Source organism: Equus quagga, chromosome 18 (genome assembly GCF_021613505.1).
Source record: "Equus quagga isolate Etosha38 chromosome 18, UCLA_HA_Equagga_1.0, whole genome shotgun sequence".
In the NCBI taxonomy this organism is placed as follows: Eukaryota; Metazoa; Chordata; class Mammalia; order Perissodactyla; family Equidae; genus Equus; species Equus quagga.
In genome coordinates this window covers 5,923,196-5,942,925 of record NC_060284.1, presented here as the reverse complement: position 1 = coordinate 5,942,925, position 19,730 = coordinate 5,923,196, and the positions used below count along the sequence as shown (strand labels likewise).

Sequence of the window (19,730 nt, the reverse complement as noted above, 5' to 3'; positions counted from 1 at the left end):
TTTACTTAGTGTTAGCTACAGCTATTATTGGGCTCTTAGGTTGTTTCCAAATTCTTACCATTATAATTAGCTTAGGATAAACATCATTGTGCATAAATGTCCTTTCGAGGTCTCTGCTTATTTCCTAAGGGCTAAATTTCCGTAAGTGGAACTCCTGGGCCAGAGGATATAGACATTCACAAGGCTTCTTTATTTGCTTTTGCCTTTGTCAGTCTTGGTCTCAAAGCCACACTGACCAAGGCCTGTATCTTAAAGGCTTTGACCAGAGCTGACATGGGGACCTTCTAGGCCCTTCTTTCAGGGTCTAGATATTCAAGAAAGAGGAGTCAGATTAAAAGAGACAAAGGGTGTGTTTTTCAAATTTTGGGAGTTTTTTTCTGTCCTATTTTTCTTAAAACATAAACTTTCCTTTGGTTTCTCTCTTTCTAATCTCCTTCTCCCGATATCTCAGTTGTTTCATAGTATTTAAGTGCTATCTCCCCAGGCCAGCTTAGCCCTGTGGTTGGAATTCAACCCTACTGGGCTGAGGATAAAGATTTGCCACTAGCTGGCATCAGTTGGCAAAGCAGAAGACAATGGCTGCAGAAGCCCGGGGAGAACAAACTCATTCCCACACCTTGAAAAACAAGTCAAACTATGAGTCATTTGACATGTTGCACTGCCACCCTTGGATATAAGGAGGGGAGGGTGTGCCTAGACAGGGTCGCGGGATTCTCTTCAGGCTTATACTCCAGGCTGTGAGTACGTTAGGGAGGAGAAAGTAAGAAATATATGTCTGGCAATCATATTGTTAAAGAGAAAGAAGCAGAGGAGGAAAAGACAAAAAGCAGCAGGCACCAGGGAACTTCCCTAAGTAACATGGACCACACAGAGGTGTGGGACTGATGTCAAAGTGTAGCAAAACTCTGCATGCAAGAATGGGCAGCTTCCTAGTTTTACCCAGTGGTTGGAGATTCTTCCAAGGTGCAGCCTTGCTCTGAAGCATAAGATGTACCTCTTCCTGAGTGGGAACAGTCTAGCGGAATTTCGCCATATTTTAGTTGCTCTGCACACGACATGCTTCTTTGTGGGCATCATAAAATAGGGAAGAGGCAGGTAAGGCTTTCCCGCTGTGGAAGCCTCAGTGGAGCGGAGACTCCCTCCCCCCATGGCTAGCAAGTAGCTACAAGCTGACGACCTCAGCCTGGCCCACCAGATGCCCTCGTCTCCCACTCACACAGGACACACAGCTCCAGGAAATCCCGTCTAGCAGCAGCTTTGTCTAAGGTCTGGTGACAGCAGCACCAGCGAGGTGTCCAGGGCACAGAGCAGGCTGTGGCAGTGACCACAGTGCCAGCTGCAGAGTCCTCACCAGATTCTTCCTAGGCAGCGATTCCGGCTGTGGTTCTGGCTCCTGCTCTCCCTTGGATACTGTTTACGACCACTTTGCCAGCTTTCCTACCTGTTTCCAGCTATGTTTCTAATAATTCCCTCTCTGCTTCAGAGAACCGGAGTTGATTTCTTTTGCTTGCTCTTAATCACAATGACTGGTAGAAATTACAATAGCATATGGTGAGAGGATAAGTGAGGAGATGTGGTAGGACAAATAATGACATCCCCCCAAAAGGTGTCCACGTCCTAATCCCAGAACCTATGAACAGATTATTTGATATAGCAAAGGGGACTTGAGATGGCGAGATTATCCTAGGTTACAGGAGTGGGTCCAGTGAAATCACAAGGGTCCTTTTAAGAAGAAGGCAGGAGGGTCAGAGTCAGAGAAAGAGATGGGAAGATGCTATGCTTCTGGATTTGAAGATGAAGATGGGGCCAGGAGCCAAGAAACTCAGGCAGCCTCCAGAATCTGGAAAAGGCAATGAAACTGATTCTTTCCCAGAGCTCCAGAAGGAACATGGCCCTGCGGATACCTTGATTTTAGCCCACTGATACGGAGTTTGGATTTCTGACTTTCAGAACTATAAACAATACATTTGTATTTTAAGCCACTAAGTTTGTGATAACTTGTTACAGCAGCAAAGGAAACTAATACAGGAGATGACTCCTTCCTCATAGAAAAGCATAATCTTTGTTCCTTATGGGTGGATATTGCAAACCTCAGAGAGATTGTGAAACTCTGATGAGCTGTTTTTATTCTATAGAACCCTGGTGATTTATTAGGCACAGGACATGAAGAAGATTAAATAAATCCAGACAAAGGTTTAAAATGATTAGTACTTCAAGGAAAACTGTGTGTCTGTTTAATAACCATGAATCTACAAATTTATAACCCATCTCAATATGAATGAATCAGAAATCTCTAATTATAAGTAATGGAATTTTTGAAAAGTACATTCTGGGTGCCACCCTCTAATTTGCGTTATACTTAATATCACCTATATTTAGTTCCATTTGACATAACATTTGTTTTTGCTCTTTTAGCCACTAAATGTCCTGAAGTCCTGAAAAATTAATAAGAATCTCTAAGGAGTCATTGGTAATGCAACAACCACTAGTATTTTGTGAGAACAAAGTACAATGTGGTTTAATATCTTGCTCATACTTGCCTTCCTTTGGAGAATTGTCAAAAAAAGAATAATACGATTTCTCTGGGAAACTTTTCTACTGCAGGTAGCAATTCCAGCAAGCTAATTAGTCATTATGAAATGTGACTACCCTTCCATCAGGCCTCTGACTTGTCATCAGAGGGATTATGGAGTTTGCACCTTTTCTCATCACGAAGGGACCCGTATCACGGTGCAGAACTGAGCAACACTCCTACCTAGGAGCCCTCTTCTCACCTTTTTACATCGGCAGTGGGGAATTTAGGGAGCTGACTTTCATGTTTTCAGCGTTGGTTTTCTACGGTGACAGGTTATCTTTTCCCCTTTGGGGCTCTTTCCATACTGTGTAAAGAGCCCAGGGATTTTTACAGTGACCGTCCGGGTTGGAGGTCTAGAAACTCCGACCACAGTCCTGGGTGGTTCTCAGCCTCAGCTGAAACCTCACATCCAGAGGGCAGAGGGGTAACGTGGGACGTCGTATTCATAGTCCCACGTCCTGTGCTTCTGGGGCTCCTAGCTGCTGAGGTGGGCTGGGACGATCAGCGACTCAGGAAGTGGTGGGCAGGAGGAGGAGGAAGCAGAGAGGTGACCAGATGGTACAAGAGATAATGGCCTGAGGCTCTTACATGCCCACCCTTTCCTGCTCCCCAAACCATCACCACTAAGGCAATGGCTTCAGCAATCAGGTCTCCCCCACTCTGTCCACATTTCCTGCCCACCCCCTATGCCATCCTTCATGACACTTCTCCCTCTTAAAGAGTGCCCTCTGGAGCAGTGGTTCCTTCACGTCACTGCCAAGGAATCGCTCGGCGAGACGCTCAGGAGTCTGCGTTTAAAACTGGTTCTCAAGCATTTCAGATGCAGGTGGCCCACAGACCCCAGTCTGAGAAACACTGCTTTCTAGACACTTTACTGGACCAGGGCCACTGGAAAAACACATTATGAATTGCCCTGCAGTGGTCCTGTCTTGGGCAGGGCCACCTGGTCGCCCTGTACTCTGTCCTCATTTCAGACTGCCTTATCCAGTCCCAAGGTTCCTGGAGTCCTGTGGTTTCATTCTCATTGCCCTAACCCAAATCTGCTTCCACGTCTTGTATTCATGCCAAAGGATTTCGAAATAGTTGATAGCATCTTATGGTTAATAGTTGTTCGCATTTTCATAACAAACAGTACAAGAAAAATGAAGATCTTTTGGCATAGTTTTATTATAGCCAATGTGTGGAGGAGGATTTGGTGAGGTGGCTGACGGGAGGCTGACTTGGGACCCTCCTGGGTCTCTTGGGAAGGAGAACCGCAGAGCTAGAGTGGGGGTGCTGGAATCCCACAGCCTGATTATGCCCTGGCTCTACCATTTACCAGCTTTATAACATTTGGGAAAACGCTTAATCTCCCTGGGCCTCACCTTCTTCATCTGCACGATGGGAATAATGATTTTATAGGGCTGCAGTGATGAGGAAATGACAGTTCACATGTAAAATGCTTATCACAGTGCCTAACACTCAGGGAGCCTCCAGTCAAGGTTATCGATTATTATTTGTTATCCTGAAGTCTCCCTGGGTTCAGTCACTGAATTAGCTTCTTGCTATTGTACCAGGATAGGAAAATATGAGTCTCTAACCCAGAGAAACTTCTCTTGTGTGTTTGCTAAAGCCTGATGTTACATTCTAAGACACTGAGTTTTTCTTTTTCTTTTTTCGTGTAAGGCTTTGTTTTCCATTAAAGTCTGACCACTCCAAGGAAGCATAAGAGAGTAAGTCTCATAAGTCATTTAACCCTCGCTCTAATTGAGTTTGCTCCGTTTCTCTTGGAGACCAGGTCTTTAAACGCCAAGGACGGGCACTCTCCAGAGGTAGGGTGACCCAGGAGAACGAGGAGGGCCCACCGACAAGCCACACCCACTTGGTGGTTTGCCTCTGGTGCCATCTGGGCATAAATTTTGAAAGCGCATTGTTTTGGGATGGATAAACTCAGTGATACACGTGTAAGAATTTTACAGAACAAAACAGGAGATTCTTGCATGGAGGGAGCACTATTGCCTGGGCTGTGTTTCTTCGTAAACAAATAAACCTTTAATTAATCACTGGGAAAGTTTGACTGGGCAAAAACCCCATTATCAAACAAGTCGATTAACTAAAGTGTCACAGAACTGCATTTTTTATTTTTTCAATTGCGAAACAATTCAAAGTCCAGTTGTGAGGTCTGATTCTTACTGCTTTCATTTATCTCTTTATTTGTAATACTATGTAATTTACTTTATTATTTTTTTTGTTGACTGCCTTCTCCAGAATTAAGCGATCTCTCTTTCCTTTGCTCACTGAGGTTCTGCAAATACTTAGCAAGTGCCTGGTGCACAGTAGAGGCTAAATGAACGCTTCACAAATGACTAAATGAGCGACTGTCTCTCCATGGATACCTTTTTAAAAAGCAATTGATATTAAAGATTTGCTAAAAAGCTGTTTGGCAATTTACATCAAGCATCTTACAATGTGCTTAAGTCTTGAGTCAATAAGACCTAAAGACATAAGGAGAGTTTATATACAAAGCTATTTAAAGAAGTTGATTGATAATGAAAAAAATGCAATAACCTAGATATTGCTAAAATAGGTAAATGATTAAATAAATTATAGTACATCCATAAACTGGAATGCTGTGCAGCCATTAAATAGGTTTTTAAACTCCACAAGATAGATTAAATAAGAAAATCAGGATATAAAACAGTATAGACACCACAGCAACAATCATTAAAAAAATGTGTGCATAGGAAAAAAACAGTATTAAATCCATTAAAATATAAACAGCAGTTATATCTAGGCTATAAATTACAATAAACTTGCATTGCTTTTACAAGCAGAAAAAAGATGAATTTTCAAAAAGATTTAATATTAGCACTTTCCCCAACACACTTTCACTGTCTCTCATTTCATGTGTCTTAGAAAGGAATGTGTTGATGGTTCCTCTTTGATGACATGTTAAACTTGGATAGAAGCAACTTTTCAGGGATATCTAATTTTAAGTGGTGTCTTTGCCTCTTCAGTGATTTTTTCCTTTGGAAACAAAGACTGTACATGTAGACAGGGTGGCTGTGGGGCTCCTGCACCCTTCCCCTGGGGGCTTACGACCTTTACCTCTAAGGGAGAACATCTGTGGTCCTGTACTTAACTGGCAAGACACTTTAGGCAGCTGCTCCTCCACTTTGTTGTAATTGGTTAAAAAGAAATTGCTGAGGGCTGGTGGTGAGTAAGGAAATTTGTGTTCTAGTTTAGGTACCATTACCCACTAGCAACGTGCTATTTAGCAAGCCGTGCCTTGGTTTCCTCATTTGTAAAATGGTTCCAATTACACCTCCAGACATGGCTGATGCAAAGATCAGACAAGCTTATTCATAGTAATCCGTCGTAAGTGGCTAAGTATCAATTTGAATAATCTTGCTAGACAATTTCAGATTTCATCTTAAAATAATTGGATTATCAACTAAATTCTAACTACTATAAAATGGCATGTAAAGTCCTAAGAATTCTTAACAATATCAACTGAAGACAGAATACTTTAAATTAAAAACTAACTTTTAAGAAAGAGAACTGATGGGGTCGGCCACGGGGCCGAGTGGTTACATTTGCTCCCTCGGCTTAGGCGGCCCAGGGTTTCGCCATTTCAGATCCAGGGCGCGGACATGGCACCGCTCATCAGGCCACGCTGAGGCGGCGTCCCACATGCCACAACTAGAAGGACCCAAAACTAGAATATACAACTATGTAGTGGGGGGCTTTGGGGAGAAGAAGAAGAAGAGGAAGAAAAAGAAGATTGGCAGCAGATTTTAGCTCAGGTGCCAATCTTTAAAGAAAAGAGAGAACTGAGACTTGGGATAATGTGTTTCTAAGATTTGGGCATTAGGGGGCGCCAAAAGAACTTTGTAGTTAGACTTCGCCGCTTCAGCTCCCTCTACTTATTTGGCGGCCATCAATATTTATAATGTATGTCAAAGTACTTTGAAACATAAAATACAATTTCAAGATGTTATATAATAACAAGATGATATGAACAATACTGTGATTATAATTAAGCCCTTCAGTTCTGAAAAGAAAAAATTAAATCTAACGTACAAGCTACCTGCAGCAGGGAGACCTCTCCAGCCTAATGGGGCCATCATGGAGTTATTATGCATTGTTATGACAATTACAATAGATTCCTTTTATTGTTTGCTTACAACTGAAGTCTGTTTGGCTAAGATTTTATTGAATGACATATGTAAATGGATAGAAAATTAATAATAAGAGCAGGGAAATATCTAAAGATAAACAAGAGGGCAACTAGATCTTGTTGAGAACAGAAATAATCCCATATATTGAAGTGTTTTAACTCTTTCTAATTGCTTTGCATATAGTAGGTAATCAATATTCATTGATATGATTTGACTTGTGTCTCTCTTAGGTGAATATAGTTTATCAGTGTGGCCTAAAGAGTTTAATGTAACTCTTAATAATGCTTTTCAAAACAAGGTCTTAGAGTATTATAAGCCCCACAGTCACCCAGGACGTTTGGCAGAAAAGCTGACTGTTGAGCACCTCCCAACCCCCTACCTCAGGCCCGTGGACTCAGGCCCTCTGGAAGCAGGGACCATAAACAGGCGTGCCAGCTGGCTTTCGTGCCCAGGAATGTTTGAGAGCCATTATGTAAATTGTAGTCAGCCTTAACAAAATCAAAGCAAAACAACAATTTGAACGTTACCACCTGCCCTAGTTGGTTTAGTCAACTTTGATAGAAGTCAAGGAAAAAAACGTATATGTACTTAGAAGAGAGTCAGAGGGCAAAAGAAAAGCCTAAGAGATTAAATATGTAAACACACTCACCTGCATCAGGTGTTTTATGAAAAAAAGGTGGACTCCAGGGCTGCCAGTAAATTTTACCCGTTTCTTGACATCTCACTTGAAATACGTACTCAGTGTTTGAGTCCAAGTAGAATTCTGACTGTTGCACGTATGTGAAATTGGTGTCAAATTCTTTAACCTAAAGTGGACGAATCACAATAATGAAATGATATGGTGTGCCTTTAAAACGAACAATTACTCCATTCAGCAGAAATGGATGGAGAACCTATGATGTTCCAGGCACTCTTCTAGACCCTGGGAAAACGACGAGCAATAAAGTGCTTTCTAGAAAACATGGCTATAAATAACCAGAAAGTGAAACGCACATTGCATTGTGCTTGACAACTCCCTCAAGGTTTTAAATCCCAAGAAAGTCCAAAACGTAACATATCCTTAATTTTGGAGTAGCTTATTTTAATAGGGTGGGAAGTGGGGGACCAATTAGCAATTGTTTGAATCCAGTCTGTCTTCCTCCTTCTCGATCTCTCTCCCTGCAGCTGGATATTTAGATCAATAATTACTCACGAACGATGAAATAATTTCACTGGCTAATGATGACTTGTAGAAAAAATTACTCAAGCTGAGCTGTTAAATTGATTCTTATTGCAAATTTATGCAGATTCTATAAGGCCTAATATATATGTATGCGTGAGACAAAAAAATATCTAAGAATGTTGAACTGTGAAAATCCAGTGGAAGAGAAGCAGAAAATAGCTGAAGGATAAACTTACACATCATTTTCTGGGGCACTACAGCCTACTGTGAAACATAATGAAAAACGCCCCCCGAACGAGCTGGTTGAGAGGGGAGAAACCAAGGCATTTACACAGCACTTCAGTAGGTTGTGTGATAAGCAGATTTACTGAAAAGGTGAAGCGCGGTTGAAAGGAAAACATAACGTATGTCTAGAAACGCATTTATGCATGCAGCAACTAGGAGAAAACAGTTACCAGACACTCGCAAAAGAGAAAGTTGAAATTATCAAGATTAAAAAAAAAAGAGCTAGTTATCAACCTCATTTAGGGATTCTTCTGTTAAAACCAAATCTTAATGTAAATCTTTAAAACTTGCAATGCATTGAAAACGTGATTCAAGAAAATATCTATTTGGGGGATATCATGCTCCCTATAAGATAACATTGAGAGTTCCCATAAGCCATGTCTTTACCCATGGCCCTTGGAATTTCCTGCTTTGTAAATATGACTGGCGGCATCTGGGGTCTCCTGGAATCCAGGAGAGATTTTACTTGTGCTGAAAGTTTGAGTTTCAAATGCACTCTGCTTCATATTCGCTTCTCTTGGAGGGCAGTTGTTATTCTCCAATATGTCTCTCGCCATTACGTTTATAGAGAAGCCCTCTTGAAGAAGAGAAATGCCCTAAAGCACTGCCAGAGTTTCAAAATAGAAAGAAGAAATTTTTGTTGTTAATGCTGTCGAGTCCATTCCGATTCCTAGCGCCCCTGTAGACAGCAGAGTGGAACACTGCCCGGTCTTTTTGCACCATCCTCTCATCTCTTATCATCGCTCTCACCCTCTCTCATCACTCTCACCTCATCATCTTTCATCTCTCATCCACTTATCAAAGAAGAATTTTACGGAACTGTTAACAGAGTTGTTTCTGCTACGAGGCAAAGCTGGTGACTGCCTAGGACCTTGCAAGCACAAGATGATGCCTCAAAATGATCCTTGAGAGGCTAAAACGCACATTGAGAGAGCTGGACCTAACAGTGCCTATGGAAAGAGTTTGATACTGAGAGCAAGAAATACAGCTTTATTTTTTATAGCAGTTAATTTCTATTTAGAGCCTCAATTCTAAAGGTGGGGCCATCAGTCTGAGGTACCTCTTTCCTTAGGGTTATGTCTAAGTGTCTGGGAGCATCCTTGGGTGAAGGGAAGAGGAATCTCCAATCTATGCAGAGAGTTCTACAATCCCACTTGCTCCGACTCCCAACCTGGGACATGGCCCAGTGGGCCCTTCTCTGTGACCCACTAGTGTCTAAACTCTTTTGGTTCCTCTCCCTTACCCGACCCTGCAATGTACCCCTCTCTCTGCCCAGGTAACGTTTCCCCTGTGTTTGCTGGAGGAGGGAGGGGGCGATGCCTGGGAAACTTAGTCTTGACTAATCACATGTTCCTCCAAGTCTTCTGTCTTAGGCCAGCATTTACACTTTGGAAATGCAAGGACCAAGGATTTGCCCTTTCCTCTGTGGACTGTTCGGTTAGCCTTTCCTGGAAAAGAATGAATGCTTGATTTCGTGCAGCCCATGAGCTAAGGATGGGTTTTACATTTTTAAATGGTTGAAAGACAGTCAAAAGAAGAATATTTCATGATGCATGGAAATTACATGAAACTCAAATTTCAGGGTCCAAAATTAAAATTTTATCACGCCCCTTCATTTGCTTATTTTCTATGGTGACTTTCACGCTACAAATGCAGAGTTGAGCAGCTGGGACAGAGACCAATGGCCTCAAAGCCTAAAATGTTTACTCTCTGGCCCTTGAATAAAAAGTTTGCCAATACCCTGGTCTAGCTTAATTGGAGAAAGGAATTACCATTTACCGGAACCTATAGCCAACATTTCCCTACCTTATGTCACTGCTGTCGGGCACCATTAAAGGCAAATAATAACACTAATAGCTGATGTTTCAAAATATCATCTACATAAACTAGACATTATAAAAATTAATGGAGATACAAAAATGATTATGGACCAGCCCTGTTTTCCAGGGGCCGATAGTTAAAGGATGGGGAAATGGAGATGGGGGGTGAGTATATACAGCATGGCGATTGCTCCCGAGGTAGGGGCACAGAAGGGGGCGAAGATTGCTGCTGAGGATCGTGAGTGCAATTCTGACACAAGTTTTAGGGAACAGGGAGACAGTTTGTGAAGATGACTAATAAGTCGATAAATATTCTCTCTGTGGTGTCGGCCTTGCAGGATCACCTGAAGGCCTGGCTGATGCCTCGTGGTCTTTATGCAGCTGAGCTGGAAGTGGCTGAAAAGCCCCCTCAGTGCGCTGGTTTTGATTTTTCAGGTGGGCCACCTTTGCTCTACCATGCCTGTGGCGTGGCTCCCCTTGAGGTTTACACGAAGAGTAACAGTAACAGCCGCATTCAGTGCACGTTAACTCTATTCCAGGCTCTGGGCTACCTTCTTACATCGTTTCATCGTCCCCACCACCATAGGAAGTAGGTGCCTATCTTATTCCCATTTTAGGTAACAGAATAATGAGGCACAGAGAGGACAAGGAACTTGCCCACAGTGGCACTACCACAAAGTAGCAGAGCCAGGCTGTGCCCCAGAGCCTGTGCGCTCAGCCGCCAGGCTTTCCTGCGCGCTGCCTGCCACTCTGAGGCAGAGAGCCTCCTCCAGCAAATCTGAGGGAGGCAGCGCCGAGGTGGGAGCACGTCTCCAGTCCGGTGTGTGCCCCTAGTCTTTGTGACCCTGACCGCCGGTCTCCCCACACGCAGGCAGATAGCACTCAATGTGTGAGCCGGAGGAAACTGATGAGGCGGTAGATGTCAAAACCAAAGCTTCCCTCTGGCTCTTACCCACTGGACTTGGACTTTCCAGAGGGAAATAGTAATCCGCCTTTTTCTGCCTGGGTGAGGAATCATGGTAGAAGGGATAGGATGCAGGTTTTTAATCAAAACCTGTTCTTTCATTCTCTGAATATTTTTGGGTGCCCAAAGAGATGGAGGGTCTGTGAGAGGCACTTAGTCACTAACAGAGTAAGTTTGAGAACTCGGCTTAAGCTCCTTCGAGCCCTGTGTCCTCATTTCTATAATGGAGCTGACACCACCTGTCTTGGAAGTTTGTTATGAAGATTAAATGAGACAAGCATTCTCTGAGCTCCTTCATTTGCCTTCTTCCGATAAAGAGATTTTGAAAAGTGAGCCCAAATTTACCTCTTAGGTTACTAGGTCTCACAGTAGCCTATGTAGCACACCAATGGGGGCAGAGGACAAGAGTTTCAACCGGGAAACAGCTGGTTTCTGAAAACCGATTTAGAGACACTGATAATATAATTCCTTTCTATTTTCTAAATGTTCTTATAGCCTCTTACCTTCTCCTACTTACACCAAATAAGGCAGTCTCATATTCTCAGTATCATCCTATGACCGTGACACTACACAAGGGCCACAGGTGTCCTATTGAGTAAAACCCCATTGATTCAAAATCAAAGACCTGTGAATTTTGATCATATTGGTTTAAAATTTACATAAAATTTACATATGCAAAAGATTGTCTGTGGTTTTTGTTTTGTTTTCATCTTGCTTGTCCCAGGCTTTCAGTGTGGGGTTGCTGTGCACACAGGTGCCCTAGTTATTTCATCAAGGAGTCCAGCAGGATCTTCATTTAGTCATTGACCAAAGGACACAGAACATGGACTTGCATCTAAGTGTAAGCTAGACAGCTATAAAGTTCACATTTCTGATCTAAGTGAACAGGAGGAAATAAACAAGATGACATCAGGGATTTACTGTGGAAGAGCAATCTTTAGAGAACATCACGAAATCAGTAGAGTTGTACCCTCGCCTTCCTGACACTGTTTAAACCCATTGCTCTACAGGAAAACCGAAGCTCAGCATGATGAGGCGGGAACAGCAGAGGACTTTGGAGTCACGCTAATCCCCAAAGATTAGTGTTAAATACATACCATTTCATTTAACTCCCTGAAAACTGGTAAATTCACGTGATACATAACTCTTAATTAAGCAAAGCTGGAGACTCCATTCTTTAACTATGTTGACTAAATGGCAGTTTATTGTATTTGAAAATAATAAAATGGCATTTCTTTTCAAATACACCAAAATTGGAACTTTTTCAATCAGACTGGGGTTCCCCCATAGTTCAAATTAGTGAGTTCTTATTATAATGTTCACAGATGCTGTCGTGTGATATGATTTTACTAATGAACCTTGTACCTCTCTTGAGACACGTGGTAACTTACCGTTGGTATTTAAGGATGGTTAGCTTGTCTAGACTTTCACTTTTTACCTTATGCTCATCTAAGACTGAGCCTATGCTACTAAAAATCTTACATTTTTGAACTACACATTTTTCATTTAAAAAGAGACACCCATAAATCTGAAGTTCTTTTTGAAATAAAAATCTCGGTTTTTATTTCCCTGGATTCTGTTAAATTTTAGCATGGAATCCTTAAATTTTACATCTGTGATCCTGGATGTAAATTTCACTCTGGAGACACCGAATTGCAAGGAGCTAAATAGACAGATCCCTTCTGGTTGGACATTTGTCCATTTAGCAATTTACAAAAGGCAAGAGGACCTTTTAGGAAACACCTCTGTTTGGAAGCATATGGTAATCATTAAAACCAGAGTGGATTGAATATCACACCAGCCATCGGATAAAAACATGTAAAATAGATCATTACAGGTCCGCTGTGGTCACTGATGGTTGGTTGGCTTTTTTCCATTCACTTTCATGCTAAAGAATAGTGAAAGGCGGCTTACATTCCAAGTTTGGTTTGTTGTAGCCTTGTATCTCATTTCACAGGAAACCTTTTCGATTGTTGATTGACTATTCCAATGAATTATAGTCTTGGGCACTGTAGTATTTATATCCTCCGCCCCGGAAATGATGGACGCAGAAGGTATCACTAGAGAAAAACAGAGAAACAGAAACGAAACCCCAGATTTAAAACTTGCCTAGAGAGAAATCGATATCTTTTCATCAATATATAGACATGTTAAAACTCACAGTACTAAAAAACAGTCATGATCTAATGAATAATTAATGAGTTTTTTCTTTTTTCTAATCTATTATGTAGGAGAAAATTGCTGTTATTCAGTAAAATTCTATTCAGCCTATTCTCCATTTCTTTTAAATGGAACTCTAACGGTCTTGTCTTTCTCCCACTTCCCACCCCATTACAATCCTAACTAATGAAATTCCAGAGCCTGGTGTTCTTAGCAGAAGAGGGTGAAAAAGCTATAGAGGAGTTATCCTTTCTTCTGTGCATCTGTTTAGGGAGAGATGATATTTCGCATCCCAAATTCAGTTCAGAGAATTTGATATGATAAGATGTTAAATCGAGACCTTTCACAATATTATTTTGATTTTCTTGTGTTATAGGGAAATTTGTATGAATATTTATATTTATTGCTAACTTGTTTTGTTCTCCATTAAAATAAACCTGTACTTGAAAGTATGATTTGAACAAAGCAAGTCTCCAAGACTCTAAGATTTTACCGATTATCGCTTTGTTCTATGATAATAACTATGAGAAGGGAACTGAAATTCTGATTGGTTATCCTACTAGTTCTTTTGATGTACTGGGAACAGTGGTGTAACTGGAATCTCTAGATTTCTAAACTGTGTAAATACTGTGAGTCTGTTCTGTCCAAACAGAATAGAACCATGGCACTTTCCATTTCTCCCATATGCAGGATAGAAGAGTGAAAACCTATAATTTTGCTAGATGTATTTTTAACAAAGAGCTCAAGAGCCTGTTTGTGTGTTTTTAGGGACCATTGTTACAGTTTAATATTCTCTATGAAATAGTTTTCATTTATTCTAAGTTTATAAACTACTCTTTGGGAAAATTATTGTTTTATTATCAATAACTGTCATCTAAAATTATGTGCATAGGTATAGAGAAATATAAAAATTAAAGATTTGCTCTCTAGTAGCACAGTCTTATAATAAAATCCCTGGGCTAAACCTAGCATAACACAAAAGTAGTAGTAGCAGAATTAATCTAATTAAAGAGGTTACTGCACTGCACTTTTATCATCTGAGTTTCCTAGTAGGTTTCCTAGAAATCAGTATTCAGAGATTTCTAGAATCAGGGAAGTGGATCTGCAGAGCGATGAGACCAGTTGGGCCATTTCGGCTCCCTCAATGCTGTAGGTAAATCACCCGCCCTCTCCTGCCTCCCCTCTGAGTTTGGCTTCCACTGGTGTAGCGGCACAAGCATGCTGAGACCCTTTTGCAGAGAGAACTGCTCTGAGGAGGAGCCAAAAGTCTGTTCAGTCCTGAGAAATGCAGATCCCAGGAAGTCAGGTTCAGGTTGGAGGTTTAGCACAGAGCAGGCCAACGCGGTAGAGATCCAAGCCTTTAGGTCTGAATGAGCTCATATTTTTTCAAATAAACCTATGTTATATAACATGTACTTGATCACATAGCCTATTACACAAGACCCAGAGGTTGTATTTTTGCTCTCATTGCCCAGGTTTCAAACATTCCCATAAGATCTTACATTTTTAAAAAATTGTCTAATCCAGACCCAACTATAAAAGAGAGCTTAGCATCTGATAAATCATATGATAAAACCACAAAAGGAAATATCTATAATAAGAAGGAAATGATAAATATTTTGAAATGACCAGCCATGCATTTGGAAAACAAACAAATTCAATTAGATCCTGAGGAAGGCGTGACTCATTGGCTGCAGAACACCATTCCCAGCCTCCTTTCCTCGCCCACCAGAGGAAACTTCTATCCTTCATTTTACGGTAACGGTTCTATCGCTTTTCATTTATATTTTTTTACTTCACATGTGTTTATCCATAAACAATATATTGTTCAGTTTTGCTGGCCATGAAATATTTATAAATTGCAAAAGAAAAAAAAGCCCAAAACTATCAAATCATCATATATGCCATATTTTCAGTTTCCACTTGTATTGAAATAAAGAACCAGATTATCGTCGTTTGGTATCTTCCCAAAAGCATGTATTTACCATAATTATTCAATGGGGACGAGAATTAATGTTGAAAATGGCAGCCAGAAGCACTGCACTTTCCTATTCAAATTCATTTCTCTACAGGTTGAAGCATCCCCCGCATGTCTTTTGGCACGGTGTTACTGCGCTCTTAACTCAGCCCTGCCTTTCAGCACAGCCTCCTTAACTTAATTAAACCCCAATCCCGGAGCTGTTACATGCAAATGGCTCCCAGGAGAGTCTTCTGTCCTCTGTTTCATAGAACAGTCCATTTATCTAACTTGCAATGTCTCATTCTTAAAGTGTCACGAATGAACATAGCTCATCCATTAAGAATCTGGCGCTCTGTTGGGTGGAGCCTCCTACACTGTCAACTGGTATTTTTCCACTTTGTTCAGTGAGAAAGGAGGAGGAGAAATAACAACTCTGAACAAGAGGCTCCCGGTCTGCAGTCTGAGAACTCAGGTTTGGAGGTGGTGGCCAGAGGAGACTTTCCCTTTAAGGGGGGGGGGGGGGGCGGTGGTTACCTATCGCAAGTCTGGAACCAAATGTGGCTCTCCTCCTTACTAGCTGTGTGACCTTGAGCAAATTATTTTATCTCTTTCTTCATCCATAAAATGGGCACAGTAGTACCATGTATGATTGTTTCCAGAATTTAATGTGATGTTCATGTTAATTGTCTGGAACACAGTAGGTGTTCAATAAATAGATACGATGATACTAAGATCATGATAAGACCACAATGATAATAATTATGGCAATACTATTAATAATAATTTACTTCTTAAAAATGACATTGCCAGAATGATGCTAGACATGATAGCCTTTAAACGTCATTAACCCATTGAAGGGAACCTGTTTTAAGAAAGGTCATATTACAGCATTACGCCTCAAAATGTAAATTTACAAAAATGTGTAGATTATGGTCAAGAGAACTATAACTCCAAGAATATACAATACAATAGAGTTGTCGTTCCACCGTAGTCAGCAGTGTTTGTTTTCAAATCCAATATCCAGAGCATACGGACAGATTTTTAGACTAATCCTGTTAGTTGAGATAGTTGGGTTTTGTGAAGAAGGGAGTTGAGAAGCTGAGATATTAGTTTCCATAGAAGACCCCAGTGATCTCCCAAAGATGCCCATGTTGTACCCCAAGAGAAGGCATCACATCCTCTAGGTCCTTAATCAGCAGGAGCTGTCAGACACATTGCATGTGCTTTTAAATAAAGACCGAGGACAGGAGTCGAGGAGATTGGAATGAGAAGCTCCCTAGCTCTGCAGTCTCAGATTTCCTAATGCTGCCTGGCCTCGGTTTCCCCGTGTGTAAATTATAGTCTCTCCTACAAAATAGGGTTCCTGTGAGAGCTAAATAAGATAACGTATGTGAAAGCGCTTAGCACTGAAGAAAATGCTCCGTAAATGTTAGCCTGCTGAAATCACCCTTAATAATAAAACAGGAATAATTGCCCCTGGGATCTCCAAATGAAGGGTGGTTCACACTTGGTGGCTTTAGGCCTGGGATGTAGGTGTAAAAGATTCAAGGGCAATTACTTTTTGGAATTTATCTTGAGGAAACAACCAACTACTATGAAAAAATTAGCCAAAAGGTTGTTCACGGCAACATAGCTTATAAGGGTGAAAATTTGAAAACAGCCTAAATCTCCAACAGTAAGGGACTAAAGACATTCATTAAAAATAATATTGTAGGTTAAATTAATAGAAATATTTATTCCATACTGTAAGTTAAAAAAGGCAAAGTCTAAAAATATCTGAAGCAAAAAATGTTAACCTTTGTTAAATCCGGTTCGTGAACATAGGGATGTCGACATGATTCTCCACAGTCTTCTATGTATTTTGCAAAACTTTTCAAAATAAAACCAGACAAAAACATAACTTGCACAATTGTGTCTAGAGCAGAATTCTTCAGCCTGTTGTGCTCCTCACAACATCAGACTCATAGCGCTCTACAGTAATCTTTGTTTCTTTCCATCCTCTCTGGCAGATTGCAAGATATTTAGGGCAGCAGGTACCTTGTCTATCTTATTCTCCTTGGCTCCTAGAATAATGCTGAACCATAAGAAGTTATCACTAAGTATTTGTAAGAACACATACACCCGTGTAGAAATTAGACTGGAAGGATACACAGTGCAACGATAGCAGTCCTTATCTTTGAGTTGTCTTGGGCAGGTAGATTATGGGTGTTTCTTGTTTTCTTTATCATGATCTGCAGGACCTTTCAGACCTGGACTTTGTTTGACTAGGTCAGCACAAATTAATTGTTTCTTTGTAAAGACACTACAGACTTTCGTGTTCTTTACCTATATCATCCAGGTGAACTCGTAACGGTTTCGACTTCTCTGTGCCCAGCACATTTGCAGCTTGGACCCAAACCAGATACTTCTTGCCTCCTTGTAATGAATCAGTGGAGATGTTAATATAATCTGAGGTGAAATATTCTTGCTCTTCTTCTGTCTCTAAACTTAAAAAAAAAAAGATTATAATCACCAGTTATGTCTGATTTGAATTAATTATTCCTCAATCTTTGGATGCTACCTGTTTAGGCTGCTTTCAGAATGCAAACTTTTACTGAAAAAACTGAATCAAAATTGATTTTATTTTGAGAATTTTAAAAAAGAAATGCAAGACTGTCCAGGGCCACAGCATGACTTTCATGGGCCCAGGTATTTTTGACCCCCTCTTCCATCAAGAAAAAAAAGTATATATGTGGGGCGGAGGTCTTTATGTTTATATATATACACACGTATGTTCACATAAGTTGTGTTTTACCATACAAAAGCAAATATATTAACGTTACACATGTTAAAATATTTTCTTTGACATTCATTTTTTCTTCTGATTTTAAGTGAAATGAAACATCTTTGTGGACTCCTAAAAGTATCCAGGGCCCTGGGCACTTTGCCCGCTGCGCCTATTGGATCAGTGGGCTCCGGACGTAGTCTGAAATAAATGAGCACCCTCTGCGAAGGAGCCTTGCCTAGGGTTCAGTCAGACACTGCTGCCAGACGTAGGTGGAGGGTGAGGGGTAAAATGGGAGGAGGGGTCAGGACGGGATGGCAGATCTGGGGAGGGGAGGGGAGGAGAAGACCAACCTTCCAGGCAGGAAAACCCAGCCTGATCCAATACAAATCAATGAAATGACATGGCATTTTTTGGAACGTTCAACGAGTTCAATACTCTGCAGCGTGAATGTGCAAGAAGTAACTTGAAGTAGATCAGAGCAGGTCAGAAAGCCCTTCGGTGGATTTTGGCCGGATGTGGGGGCTGATTGGGTGCGGGGAAAGGAAGTCGTTTCTTGCTGAAGAGGATGGGGGAGAGAGAAGGAGAGACCCAGTTTGGAATGAGAGACAGAGACAACTATTAAATTATTACTTCAAATTATATTTATCTAAGTTTCTATAATTGAGTGACTGAGCGTCTCTAACCAGCCAATTAAACTTAGTAAAATTTCAAATGCTATTTGTTAAGGCTAAAATGTAAAATGTTATTAGTTGACGTTGGCTTTGGTCAGAAAGTTTGATCTCTCTTTTAAATCTTTTAAAAATGTCTACTCCACCATCTTTTTAGGGAGTGGGGTTGGGAGCAGTGGTGAGGAGAGTGCTGGGGACTGTTTCTTCCCTCCTTTTCCAGTTTCTGTGAGGAGAGATTGTCCTCAAACCTCCTGTCTCTTGTCCCACCCTTCCACCTGAAGCTGGGGATGACTCTCCCCATGAAGATCTGGCTGGTGGAGCCTCAGTCCTCTCCTCTCTCCCTTTTTCTCTCGGGAGTCCAAAGACCACCGAGGTGACCTGTTCGGGTCTGCTCCTCCGAGATGCTGTAAGAGTTAGAGGAGCGAGTCCCCGTGTGGGGACCTGCATTGTCCAGTCCTGGCTGTGACTGGGGGCGACGGCAGGAAACCTATTTATTCCAGGAGGACCAGTATTAGAAAGTTTACCATTGCCACATTCCAAAGCCATGTGCTCCATTATCAAGCTTCATCAGGAATACATATTATAAAAGATTTAAGATACGAATATTTTCATATTTTGATTGTCTCCTGCTGACTCTTTGATTTCCCTCAGTTGGTTCAGAACTCGTGAGGAACATCTGCGGAGATAAAGATCGGCCCCTCAGACTCTCAAACATTGTTATCTACAATCAAGTCCATTCATAACAGGAAAGTGTTTTCACTAGACTTCACTGAGTTTACATTTCAGGAACCCTTTGAACTACCAATCTTTTTATTTCCTCTTCTTCGGCTTCTCAGTCAGAATTTCTGCATCCTTGGTAATTACATTGTTACAGTTCCATTTGTTCTTTAAGCCTCTTGTGATTTCTGCCTTGACTTTTCCTGTGAAACGGCTCTTCTAAAATGGCATCTTTTCCAGTGCAAAGTCCTCTGACTCCTCCTTTTAGCATCTGCCTCTCTTGATTACTTAAAATTCTTACTCCCCTTGGCTGCCCAGACCCTGTGTTCTGGGCGACAGCTCCTTCATCTCTTTCTCACATCTGCTTGGTGACATCTCTCCTCCGACCCTCCACCTGCCTTCTCCCCCCAGCTCCTTTAACTCCACCACATTGAGGGCAGCCCTCGGCACCTGCCTTTTTCCTCTGCTCTTCCCCTTGGCTCATTCACCTTC

At 41.3% G+C, this 19,730-nt stretch overlaps 1 protein-coding gene across 1 annotated transcript in view; it reads right to left on the bottom strand.

The window, feature by feature from the left end:
• The window catches only part of IL23R (interleukin 23 receptor), a 52,550-nt gene that overhangs the window by 13,332 nt on the left and 19,488 nt on the right, over nt 1–19,730 (bottom strand). Inside the window, exons 4-6 of the mRNA XM_046645861.1 lie at nt 17,412–17,572; nt 12,881–13,026; nt 7,385–7,541 (exon numbers count right to left, since the gene is read on the bottom strand). Coding sequence (XP_046501817.1) covers nt 7,385–7,541; nt 12,881–13,026; nt 17,412–17,572 — 464 coding nt within the window. The remainder of the gene's footprint in view (nt 1–7,384; nt 7,542–12,880; nt 13,027–17,411; nt 17,573–19,730) is intronic.